Source organism: Stegodyphus dumicola, chromosome 4, assembly GCF_044657685.1.
Source record: "Stegodyphus dumicola isolate Sdum_Otavi_A_Nest chromosome 4, ASM4465768v1".
Lineage (NCBI taxonomy): Eukaryota > Metazoa > Arthropoda > Arachnida > Araneae > Eresidae > Stegodyphus > Stegodyphus dumicola.
The window spans coordinates 11,791,788-11,804,581 of NC_140771.1; the positions used below are offsets into that span (position 1 = coordinate 11,791,788).

General features: G+C 33.7%; 1 protein-coding gene across 4 annotated transcripts in view; it reads right to left on the reverse strand.

Moving 5' to 3' along the window:
• Positions 1 to 8,336, reverse strand: part of LOC118204547 (neprilysin-2-like) — an 82,167-nt gene extending 73,831 nt beyond the window's left edge. For all 4 annotated transcript variants that reach the window (XR_004760821.2, XR_004760819.2, XM_035376865.2 and 1 more), the window contains exon 1: positions 8,232 to 8,336. Coding sequence is in view for 2 of the 4 variants with exons in the window: in XM_035376865.2 (XP_035232756.1) it covers positions 8,232 to 8,245 (14 nt within the window). In the remaining 2 variants the exon portion in view is untranslated. The remainder of the gene's footprint in view (positions 1 to 8,231) is intronic.
• Positions 8,337 to 12,794: the final 4,458 nt, after the last annotated feature.

The window sequence follows — 12,794 nt, forward strand, 5'->3', positions numbered from 1 at the left end:
ACGGTAACCATTTAACCAGTTAACTGTGGCTCTCTCGTTTAAGAGTGCGCACCGTTTTGTGTCGCCAGAATCGAGCCATGACGAGTATATTCGTCCATCACAGAGTAAGTTGCGTTGGTAAGATACTGGATGAAAAAGATGGGCTTATTTTATAAAATTGAAACTTTTATTACTAAGATTTACTTATTTGGTTAACATAAGCATATATTAAATACATATTAAACTAAAAACGCAATCAATTAAATTAAATGTTATACATACAGAAGTAAGAATTTAAATTCCTGCTGTGGACTGATATTCAGCGAAACAGGGTACTATACACACTGGTTCCTTACAAATTGAACACCAGTAACGCGATTCCTTCCTGATCTTGGCCGAGTTTGTGTCGATTTATTTCTTTCAGTTGGATACGTCGCAAAAGTGTCTTCAATGAATTTGAGCAAAAAGATGATACGCGATAATGTTCCATTATTTTTTTTATATAATATGAATGCATTCAGACACATAATGTCTAAGAAATGGAGAAATATCTTTTTGTAGTACTTTTTGAGTCTTTTCTTGCCGTGGAGTACGCTATGATAATTCCATCGCTCATATCCACTCCACCCATTTTTTTTTTATTATAATCAATCACTAACTCCGGTTTCTTTGTTATTATTTTTCTTTTCTCTGTTTCTATTACGTTGTCATTATGTACAGTACTTATTAAATAAACCTCCCTCTTATCTTTCCATTTCATTAACATAATATATGCATGACGAGCATACTCGTCAATACACAAAATCGTGTCGCTTCTCCATAATGAGTATACTCGTCAATCACAGTTAACTGGATAAAGAAGACGTTGTCGTTGGCTCTTCGCAAATTCCTATTCTAATTCCTTATTTTATAGCATAAAAGGAGGAACTTTCACGCCCCGTCACCTGGATGCCGGCATTTTCGTGCAAGTCAGCTACTGTAAAGACGATATCTTGGGTACTTTACCAGCTTAATGAAAGTTGCTTTGTTCAAGATGTAATTGGAACTTAATAACGGTGCAACGTACTTCTCTTGTGCCTTTATGTTAAGACACTCTTTTGCCTTGGCGAATAATGGCCGACATGCAAAACCAAATGCCGGCAGATTTATGCACGTTAAGTGTACAGGTTAGAACAACCTCATCTGCTCCTGCTGGAGGCCGTACAGCCTCCTTAAAACTAGAGGGTGGTACGCTTCTAAGGTGGAAGGAAGTCAGAGGATAGCAAGGCAACATCCCTAGGCAATTTTCCAGAAGATGGAACAAAGACTAGAGGACGTGGAAATTCTGCTGCAATCCGAGACATTATGAGAACAACAAGGAAAGATAGAGGACAAGGCTCGCTAGAATGATAACAATGTTAAACCACAAGAGAAGTCAAGTAGAACCGTATAGACAGGTTGACGTGGCCAGCATGGGACGAGTTCGTCACTAACAGAAATGGCTGACTACAGTAACAGGAAGGAGCAAGCAAAAACTGAAGGTTAAGTATAAATAAATTTATTTTCTATTCACTTGGGTCTTCATTTATTTTTATGAGCGTAATTGAAGTTACTAGTAGTGATGATTTACTTCAAATAGAGGTTTTTTTTTAATTTTAAGTAGGATCTAATATCTTTGATTAAAGAATTCGAATCTGAAGTTCTTCACTTCGAAGAACTTTCATTTCGAAATGAAGCGAAAGTTCATTTTGTGTATTAGTGTAAATGTTGGGGGCCACAAAACTGTTTTTTTTCTGTGATATTAATAAGGCTGACAGTCAGACTACCTTAAAGTAATGTGAACTGTAAACAGTGGTAACTTATTGTACATGAATGAATTGTGCACATGAAATGCATTAAAAATATAGTGAAAATTGGGTAAACTCTCCATAAACATTTTGCGTTGATATTTAGTTATCTTAAATGATACATTAGGTTACGCGCATTAGAGTGGAGAGTTAAAGGTAATGAATGTGTCACAATGAATTTCTGTATAAATATAAATTCGTGATGTACGTGTAACATCTAAGTGTGTAAAATGCATCACACAAAGAAAATTGAAATGAAGTCATGAGCCGCCGCCAAAACCCTTTTTGCACTCTAACATTTATCATACTTAGTGGACATAGCACAAACCTCGGATCGAGTTATACAGAAACGATTACTCGAAATACAGAAACGATTCTTTATTTTAGAGATCTCATGTTCATATAATTTACTATGAGTAAAACCATTGTTAGCAAAATATTTAGACCATAAATGACTTCTTGGGAAGCTAGAGATTCCGCAAGCATGTGCCCAGACACGCTGTCGAGATTTTTGTTTCACAGGTGCTTTTGTATACATTGGAATCTTCCAGACATTTAACGAGTGCCATCCGTGCATATGCCTACGCAATTTTTCCAATCTTTCTTTGAGTTGCTTATAAAACCCTTCAAGATAGCAAACAATGCGAATGCTGTTGTTTTGGATTCTACTAACTTTCAGAAATCTACAAGTTTGCAGAAAAATAGTTCTTCTGTTGCTGACATACAATTGCAAAATCGAACATAGGCAGTGAAATGAGGGTTTTTATTGTTAACTGTTGCATCATGAAGCTAAATTGAAAACAATTTTTAACGCAATTTCCCTTAAAGCTACTGGTGTACATTTCCGTCACGAATTCGATGGGCAATAGTATCATTTGACAGAGGTATGAACTGCATTTGTCTATTAAAATTATTTCCAAACATACTTTCTGTGATCTCAATTGCAGCTTGCAACATAAGCTCATCCCCAATGATGAGACTTTGTACATCTGGCTATTTTATATGAAACTTTGTAAGATGCAAATAAAACTTTTTCACTCACAAAAATGTTTGGCTCTAGTGTAGAATTGGGTGCCCCTTCGATTAGCGACAATTTTTTTTTAAATTGTAGCGATGAAACCTCACTTCTGTTTACCATGATAGTTTTAACTTTGTTTTAGCTTCCTGATTTTATTTAAATGAAAATAGATGGATGTGTACATGGACAAATTTAAGGCAGTGCGCAATGCCTAGTTTGTGCAATTCTAGGATGTTTTTTTAAGTGAAAATAGATCGATGTGTACATGGACACAGAGTTTGTGCATTTCTTTGACTTCTTATTTTGGTTTTGTGTAGCAGCCATCTTGAAATTGTGCCTTCCTGGCGCCGATCTTGGCGTGAAAAAAGAATCGCCAAAAAACAAGGGGCACCCAAGTGTAAACTTTTACCAATTTTTTTTTTTTTAAATGATTTTTTACTTTTCATATTGTTGCGTGCGTACGAGTTCGTTAGGAATCGAATGCACAAGTCCGATGAAAAATGAAAAAATTTATTATTATTACAACAAATTAAACTAAATGCTTAAATTTCCTCAGATATTCTTACAGTATTACAATATCTCACGGTAGTTATCTCTTAACCACTCAAACGTTTAATAGAACTTAATTAAAACCGCTAGAGAAAGCTAATCTGCGAATTCGATACAGTCAACAAGAGCAGTTTTCTCAACAAACTCTTAAAACAGCAACTAAGTGAACTGAGATGTTTTCCTCCTTTTTATAAGCTTTTTAAATCACGCGCGAGATTGTTCTAGAAATTTCTCGAAATCAAAAAGATATATTCATTTATTAAATGGTAAATGCACTTGCTCTTGTATTTTTAATTTTTCCGCCTTAGTTTTCGCATAATATTCGTCACGCGCTACACTGCAAGGGGAATAAAACAATTTTATTTATAATTCTACTAACATTAAATATTTAAATACCAAATCCATAAAAATATGATTTAAATTTTAATTCGAAGAATTCTCGGGGTTTGTTAACTCACCCATTATGAAACATTTCCGAACGTAGTTTAGTGGATTTCATGCTGTTTCCTGGCGAAATGTTTGAGCAAATGATAAGGGTATTTATTCTTCATTAACTTCAGCACCGGTAAACCCAAAATTTAAGTATTCTTGAGAATATTTTCTTGATTTCATTTACAGAGCTAAGCTCGTTTGTGCATTGTTGAGGCTTCAGTATCACTCGCTTATCCCACTTAAAACTTTGTTCATGATATTGTATAAATCTATTGCCATGAATATTTAATACTATCAGTTCTAATTAATACAACAAATTACAATGTATACATTCACGATAATTCGACAAAAGAATTGACTCAATTGACACTGGCTAGAAATGAATAAGGTGCAGTATCTACTACATAGGTTTCCGTCACGGTCCCGCAGGCGTTCCAAAATGTTCGAGACAAAGCGGAATTTTTCGCGAAGCTGTGAGAATACTCGATCAGGTGGACGTAAGACAAAGAGAAATACAGAGGCATAGGTTCTGGTTCTACCAATGCAGTGGGTATTGTCAAACATTAATAAATTTATTGATTCTTGTTTATTTGTAAGGTTGTAGTTAAGGTAGTAGTGCTGGTTTATCGTCAAGATACTCTAAATACATTATTATTGTATACTCTGTTATTGTGTTAGGGGGGTGAAAATAATGGCTGAACATTCGATCGCAAAACTGAAAGGTTGAGAAACAGATTTAAAGTGCAATAAAGAGCAGAGTTTACAGCGTTAGACAGCCGTGGAGTTAGATCTGGTATCACGGTGTCCGCCGATAACATCGCGGCAAAAACATCGCGGACGAAAACGTCGCAGAGAAAACAACGCAAGGCGAAAACGTCGTGTTACAAAACATCGTGGAAGAAAACATCGCAAAGAGAAAACATCGCAGTTCTAAAACATCGTGGTACAAAACATCGTCGTCGAAAATAAAGCGGTTCAAAAACTTCGCAGTTTAAAAACATCGTCGTCGAAAATACCGTGGTAAAAAATAAAGTATCTACAAATCATCGCGTGACGATAGCATCGCAGACATTCTTTTTTCAGACTTTAATAACTGTAAATGGATATTCCCATAATAATTTGTGAGCGCAAGTATTGTGTTTCATATTTTATATTAACTAATAAATTTTTGCTGACAAAATAAGAAGGAAACTTAAGCATAGAAAATTAATGCAACTTATAGCACTTAATAGAATTTTAAACCGGCATAGTTAACCAACAAAGACCATTAATAAATCATTTTTTATAAAGTTTTTACTGGTAATTGTTCATATAAAGTATAATCCATAAGTTGCATTTAATTTTCTATGCTTAAGTTTCCTTCTTACGTTTTCAGCAAAAATTTATTAGTGAATAAAAAAAATGTGAAAGTAAAAATTATCCTTCTTTACATCTTGCGCTCACAAATCATTATGGGTATATCTATTTACAGTTATTAAAGCCTGAAAAACGCATATCTGCGATGTTATCATCATGCGATGATTTGTAGGTACTTTATTTTTTACCACGATATTTTCGACGATGATGTTTTCAAACTGCGAAGTTTTTGAACCGCTTTATTTTCGACGACGATGTTTTGTGCCACGATGTTTTAGAACTGCGATGTTTTCTCTTTGCGATGTTTTCTCCCACGACCTTTTGTAGCACGACGTTTTCGCCTTGCGTTGTTTTCTCTGCGACGTTTTCGTCCGCGACGTTTTCGGCTGTAACCGGTATCACTGCTGTTTAAACTAATTTTGGTTTCAAAATCCACAACATGATCCATGATCATCCATTTCAAAATCCATGATCTACAACAAGGATTCAGCTTCAGCAAGTTGTGCTTGTTTTGCAATTTCTTAGGGTTAAGACAAGGCTTATTTTGGCGCATATTAAAGTGTATTTCACATTTAAAATTGACATGAACCATTGTTCTGCACTGCAAGCTGCGAAGGTTGTGTTTCCATTACATTCCTAAGTTGTGTAACTATCAAATTGAGGCGTTAATGAAGAGGTTTATTTCAAACTTTGCTTTCAATTGTGATTTTAGTAACAGTTACAAAATAGACGGGAGAATACGTCTTCTGACTGTCTTTACGGTTTCAGTAAACTTTCACTTTATAATGATGTAGAGCAACGTAATATCGCGAGTGCATGCACTGAGGAGTTTAGGGAAGAATAGGGATTTTTAGGGGTAGGGATTTTTCGAAGGGTAATACTTTATATTCTCTCCTACTTAAGCGACTGAGAAGAGCAAGTCGAACATCAATGTCATTATCATGTCAATTAACCACATCTATGTCACGATAAATTATCGTAGACATCGTTTTAGTTCAGACGTCACTGTAGGGCTTTTAGAATTTTTGGAGCGAGAAAAGTTAGAAAATCATCTGTGCCTTTTGCAAGATTTGAACTTCGGATCATCTATTTGCTAGCCGGATGTGCTACTAGTTACATCAGGAAGAAAACTTATAATTTTAGCTATATACTATACTTCGCCATAATCATTTTCAGAAATAATTCTGTTATGATGCTAGTAATATTCCCCAAGTATTTTAAATTTGTTATGTATAATGTTACTCTTAATACAATGCTACGTATAATGAAGCTTCCTTAAGCAGGCTAGTGATGTTTCCAAGTAATTTTGGTCTTGGAGGTAATATCATTAAAAAATACGACTATTGATGATGCTCCTTTACTATTTCCAATTATGTTCTCAGATATATCATTTACTTTCAGTAATGATCTCTACGATAAGGATAACTTGATATATTATATTGCGTTTCTATATCAATATATGAAAAAATAAAATCACAGCATCATGTATTTAAAATTCCATTCTATTGCCATTTTGATAGGATAACCTTGGACTCAGGTTCAAATCCCTTAGAAGGCATGGCTGTTTGTAATGTTCTTCCTCCCTTCTTTCGAGTGTAGGGTCGATCTGTCTCCTGCACACCACCCTGGGCAACATTCTCGATGATATATTGGCTAAATAACCGATGAGATCGACCACGCTCGACCAATACTTGAAGAACAAATATCGGGATATTTGAAAAAAATCATAGTGTTACCTATGGATAAATTTATATGTTTTCAAATTATAGCTATGCTGTTAATATACGTATTAAATGATGTCAAAGGAATCAGTATTGAAGTTAGACAGTACTTACACCTTATCAAATATAATAAAGATTACATATACGCTTTTAAAAATAGGAAAATGATTTGTGATTTCCAAAAAGCTATTAATCGCGATATACAATTAAAGCGACTCATACGCCTTAAAACCCACAACATCTTCAAATATGTGACTGTTGCAAGAATTGAGATTACTTATTTATTTTAAAAGCAATTACCTCCAACTTTTTACAGCTGACTACATAATATAGCTGCTTTCTGAAATAGTAATCAGAAAGTTTGTGTTGCCACAAGTATTTTTATAATTTAATCCGCCTTGTGGCACAATGTTTCGTCATGTTTCCACCTTACGCGCACAGTTTAAAACATTCTGTTGCATAATTTAATTCCATACTTAATATATAGCTTTTATAATTTTTGGAAACTGCTGTGAACCAAATAGTCTAAAAATTTCATGTTAAATTTTTGTTTTATTTGGAGTTGAGTTTACAAAATGTATTTTATTAAAAAAATCTGTAATTTTTTCTTTCATAAAATTTTTTAATATCAAAATTTGTGGTTCAATTAGAAAATAGTGCCTATATAAAGAATTCCTCAAATTTCAAGTATGTACCTTTAACCATTTTTAAAATATTATGCGCGCAAGGTCGAAACATGACAAAAACATTTGTCACAAAGCGGATTAAATTACAAAAATATTTGTGGCAACGCAAACTTTCTGGCTACTACTTTCCGAAGCAGCTATATTATTTAGTCAGCTGTAAAACGTTGGAAGTAATTGCTTTTAAAATAAAATAGCCCAGTTCTTGCAACAGTCTAATATTCGATGATCATAAGGGTTTAAGGTGTATGAGCCCCCTTTTAAACCAATATTTAGCAACTGACTCCAGTTTGTATAAGTGTCCTTTATTATTAACATATTCCTTTTTATTTGATCTTAAATCATCAACAATCATAAGTTATATGCATTTAAGCAAGCTGTATTAAAACACTGCCGTCTATTAAACTCACGTGGGATTCCAAAAATCATTTTAAATCTGTAAATAAAACTGAGATAAATCAATGGATTTTCTTTCATAATGTTTAAAGTGAATAGAAGGAAAGAAAAAAACATTCATATAATGCTTAAGGTGTTCCATTAAAGAGCTGAAAAGTCGCAAGGGAACAAAGGATATATAGAGCTAAATTTCTGTTTTTAATACGTTCATCTTAAACGGAATATTCTACTGTACAAAGAGAACTCTTAAGTTATAAGGATTAGTATCTACCTTTTCGAAGCCATGCGTTTTGAACTTTATCCAAGAACAACTGCTTTCGGCCACCTCTCACCTGGGTTAAAAGAAGACGAACTGCTCGTCTGTTATGAAGTCTTTTGCTAAAGAGGGATTTTCTGTTCTTCATCGCTGAGGGGTAGGGATTTTTTGAAGGATTTCAAGAATGTGGAATATCTTTCAAGAAAAACATAAACAAACGTAATGAAAAAAATATCAGTCTTTTTCACAAATTTAGTGACTGAGTACTTTAATTCAGAGATGGCCAACTGCTGTGCATACAAAGGCCAGCTCAAGATTATGTTGGGAATTGCTGACCATGCAATATTTCGCTTTATAGTTGTTTAAGAATACGCCCTAGGTATTGCGGATGACCTTGAGGTAACGGTAATATACAGTAAAAAATTATAATTTTCAACATCGTTACAGATAAAATAATTCCACCAGAAATGCTCAATAAAGACAGTTTTAAAAAAATCTGAAAGGTTGTAACGTTGCGCGCCTCCAACTTGCACGCAACGAAGGGGTGACTGTGAAAACAGGATAAAACACAGAGTCTTGTAAAGGGTTTAAGTCCCTTTTTATTCGACGTAATAAATTACAATTGCGTGCTCTTGACGCTTACAGACGGCGCCAACTCGGCGGTCAAATAAAAATAATAACCTGAAAAGAAACTAAAGACAAGACTCTAACTACGAGGCTCTCTAAAATAACTAACTCACCGCGTTTTACAACACCGCTGCTAATTCAGCAGACTTGAAGCTCACTTGAACGATTAACACTACTTCCCGCCAAGCACATAGGCCGAAACGCGGGGTTCTTCAATTTCTCGCTAACTACCTCCGTGCTCGTGAAGTAAGAATATCACACCGAACTCGTTTCCTTCTATTTAAATCAGAATACTTCCGCTGATAATTTGAATCCTTGCGCGTTCTACTAAAATTTACATATTCTGGCATTGGCAGTTCCAGGGAAAAGTAAGGCTTGACAGGAAAGATAGTTTAAACTTAAAATAAATGCTAGTTAAAATAAATATAAACCCTACAAGGTTTTAGATTTTAAATTACGTCCAAAAGGGCGTTTTTTTTAATATTTTGTGAGTTACTTTTATTTATTAAATATCACGTTCTTCGAATTTAAATCATAAAATTCAGTTCAAGAGCAATATCGCAAAATAGTTTCAAATTGAGCGTATCTTAGAATTTCAGATACGCAGTCACACGCGCTGGAGATAAAAATGAACAACGTTGCCATTGCTCTCTTTGAAATCCTTGAATTCGTTAATCAAAAACTCTTTAAAGATTTACAAAATATGAAATCGACAATAAAACAAATTCCAACTTTCAAATTTGGTCTTCCACATGCCCATATTCGTAGGAGGATTACATCACTCGAAATTCGATGGCTCTATGTACCGTTGTATTATCACAATGCGAGAAATATACATACATTCACGCAGATTTTTCATTATTTAATTTCTTAAAATATAATGCAGGAGTATAACATTTGGTGGCAAGAGTTTAAAAAGTGAAACGGACATTTATAATGAACCAACGCAAAATCGCAAAAGGGAAACAATAGTCATTCAGGGACAAAGCCCCCTTAGACTAAAAAAACCCCACAAATTTCAAAAAAAATATATTACATATAACAAAATTACAATGAAATAAGCAATATTCCTTAATACAAATATTAATTATCCTAGTAAATAAATTAACCAACTTCCCGTTGCCTTCTCTCAACAAACGTCCAGTATCCAAGAGAAACATTGAATTTAAAAACTGCACAGAATTATCTCTCTCATTTTTCTAAGTCGCAACAGTGCTGATTTTCAGCAGTCCAGTATACAATTTAATGAAAACCTGTTGTCAAAACCACATTTCTAAAAGAATGAAATTATTTAAAATGATGCGATAAAATCGAAAAGATAAAATAAAAAAAAACCTGATTCGAATTTTGAAAAAAATCGCTTCGAGGTGCACTGGCTGTTATTTAGGTGCACCTACATACCAAATTTCGTAGCCCTGGGTCTATTAGCTTACGCGCAATACGAACGAAAGACACAAAGTTCAAGGTAAGTCAAGGTTCAAGCATAAACCTGAGGCATGGAAGTATCATCCTTTGCTAGTCTTATCAGTTATATCATTATATTTTAGATTTACTTGAGATGGTATTAATTGTAGACGCACCAATTAAGAAGCTAAAGTAATCATTTTTTTATTAAAATCTCCACCAATTGTGATATTTAAAATAAGTTTGGTTAAATTTATAAAGCACTATGGCAAACTTAAAAAAATTAAAAACTTTTAGATACATTAGGTTATCTTGAAGCAGGAGAGATAAAAAATGAGCAATCCCCTCGCCGGGACTTGAACTACAAATCTCTCGAATAAGCGCCGAGCATGCTGATTATTACACCACGAAGGTATGCTAAGAAGTAGGGAGAAATACATTACAAACTTGATGTGTAGAGGGAATACATTTATATATCTTTGCATATTCCGTAATTCAGCAAATGCTACTACAACAGTATCAAATATTTTCTCTCGCCCCACATATTGCCGCTGCATAATTTCACCTAGACATGAATCCAATGGTAATAAATTATCTTAAATATTTGGCAATCCCCCAGGATCGTTGGATTTTCCGTATATTTGTGCCAGGTGTTGGATCTACAAAGCTGAATTAAGGATTCACTGCAAAATGTTGAAATTCAATTTTTTTATATACCCCGCTAAGTACGCCAGCAATTCGAATACGTTATACTTTCTTCACACATACATATTCTTTTATCATCTCCATTAGAGATTTGGATCATCTGCGCAGTATTTGCACAAAGTAACATTTCTATCTTTGCACAGCACATTATTTCGAAAAACCTTTAATTACATTGTCCTTTCTCGTGACGAATAGACTTTCAATCAATCTCAATGAATTTTTCAGGTCTACCAATTTTAATATTCGAGAGTTTAATCAAAAACTGGAAACAAAATTCTATCATATTATTTCAAATAGCCACTGTGTTTTCACCCAAACTTAACTGTCTGTTGCACCTTCTGGTGGAAATTAGTTCTTTAGGCTGGAGCCCAGAAGTATATGAAGAACAAAACGAAAAGAAAATGAATCCTGGAGCCCCAAAATCAATTATAAGCAAGAATTTTTTTTTACCTTGAAGATTATTACCTCGCATCTCCAAATAGTTTACTTCCCTATAAATAATTTCGCTTAGGAGTCAATTTGGCATTTTTGCTCAGTACACAAAATTCATTCACGAACACTGCTTCTTCTTCAGTTGAGGTAAATTAAAAATGGATAACATTTTAAAAACGAAGAACGGCCTAGTAACTTGCACACATTTTTCGCTGCACTTTATTTAAACTTACTTCATCGAATTTCATCAGAGATATATTTTTCATTCAACCAATTCAGCTCTTTCTCCGAGGAAAGGCAAAAATGCGTAAAAACTCAAAACATCTTCATTAAAAATTGTAAAATACAAAAATAACTAAAACACTGTATACAATTAAAAACAGCTATTTTTTTTTCCAATTAAAATTAGAGTTTCTACCCAAAAGCAAGCAATTCGAACATCGGGCAAAAAAATAAAATTTTCGATGCACCATAGTTTAAGTTAACTTCCGGTGCCACTGGGGAGAAAGACACTGAATATGGTGCGACTGCAAACTTAATTCACTGTACTACTAAGAATTTCAAAATATAAACAAATAGTCGACATGCTAGGTTTAGTACTACTTACACTTTTAAATTAGTGATAATTCTATAACTGTTATATGCAGATTAAATAAAAGCACAAAAACCGGAACCGGAACATAATTCAACCATTTTTAAAGTAAAAAATGCATAATTTGCCAACATATAAGAATAAAAATACAGAGCTCACCGAACCAGGTAAGGAGCTCGGTATATATATAAGTTTGGTAATAAAGTGCACAAGAAGATGTTTAAGGTTTCCCATATACAAAATTTCAACGTTCTACGGCTAATGTTTCCGAGTTACACGAGATGTATACACGTACGTACAGACGTCACAAAAAACCCTTCCGAATCCATTTTAAATCCATTAAATCTTTTATTCTGCCCGTACGTACAGATGTCATGCCAAAAATTTCTTTTAAATGTATTCGAGAAATGTCAAAATGGATATATTCGTTGAAATATGAAACCCAAAATTTTTCGCAATTAAAATATTTTTTTTAAGTCGTACAAGGAAGTAAAAGTAGTAAAGATTACGAAGGAAAGAACAATGGTTTACGAAGGAAAGAACACAGGTTTTTCAAATGGGTGTGGGGGGGGAAGGTCAAAATTAAAAATGGTCAATATTTTAGGTTCAAAATAATAAACGATATTGCAGGTTCAAAAGTGAGAGTAAAAACAAAATATTTATTCTCCCATAAATATTTAAAAAATTATACTCCTTCTTTTCTAATTGATTGTAATTAGAAATAGTAACTATTTTGGAAGAAAAAAATAAAATGTTGAATCGATGGTATAACGTGGATAACATCGTAATCGAAACAATCTGAAAATTAACTGTAAATA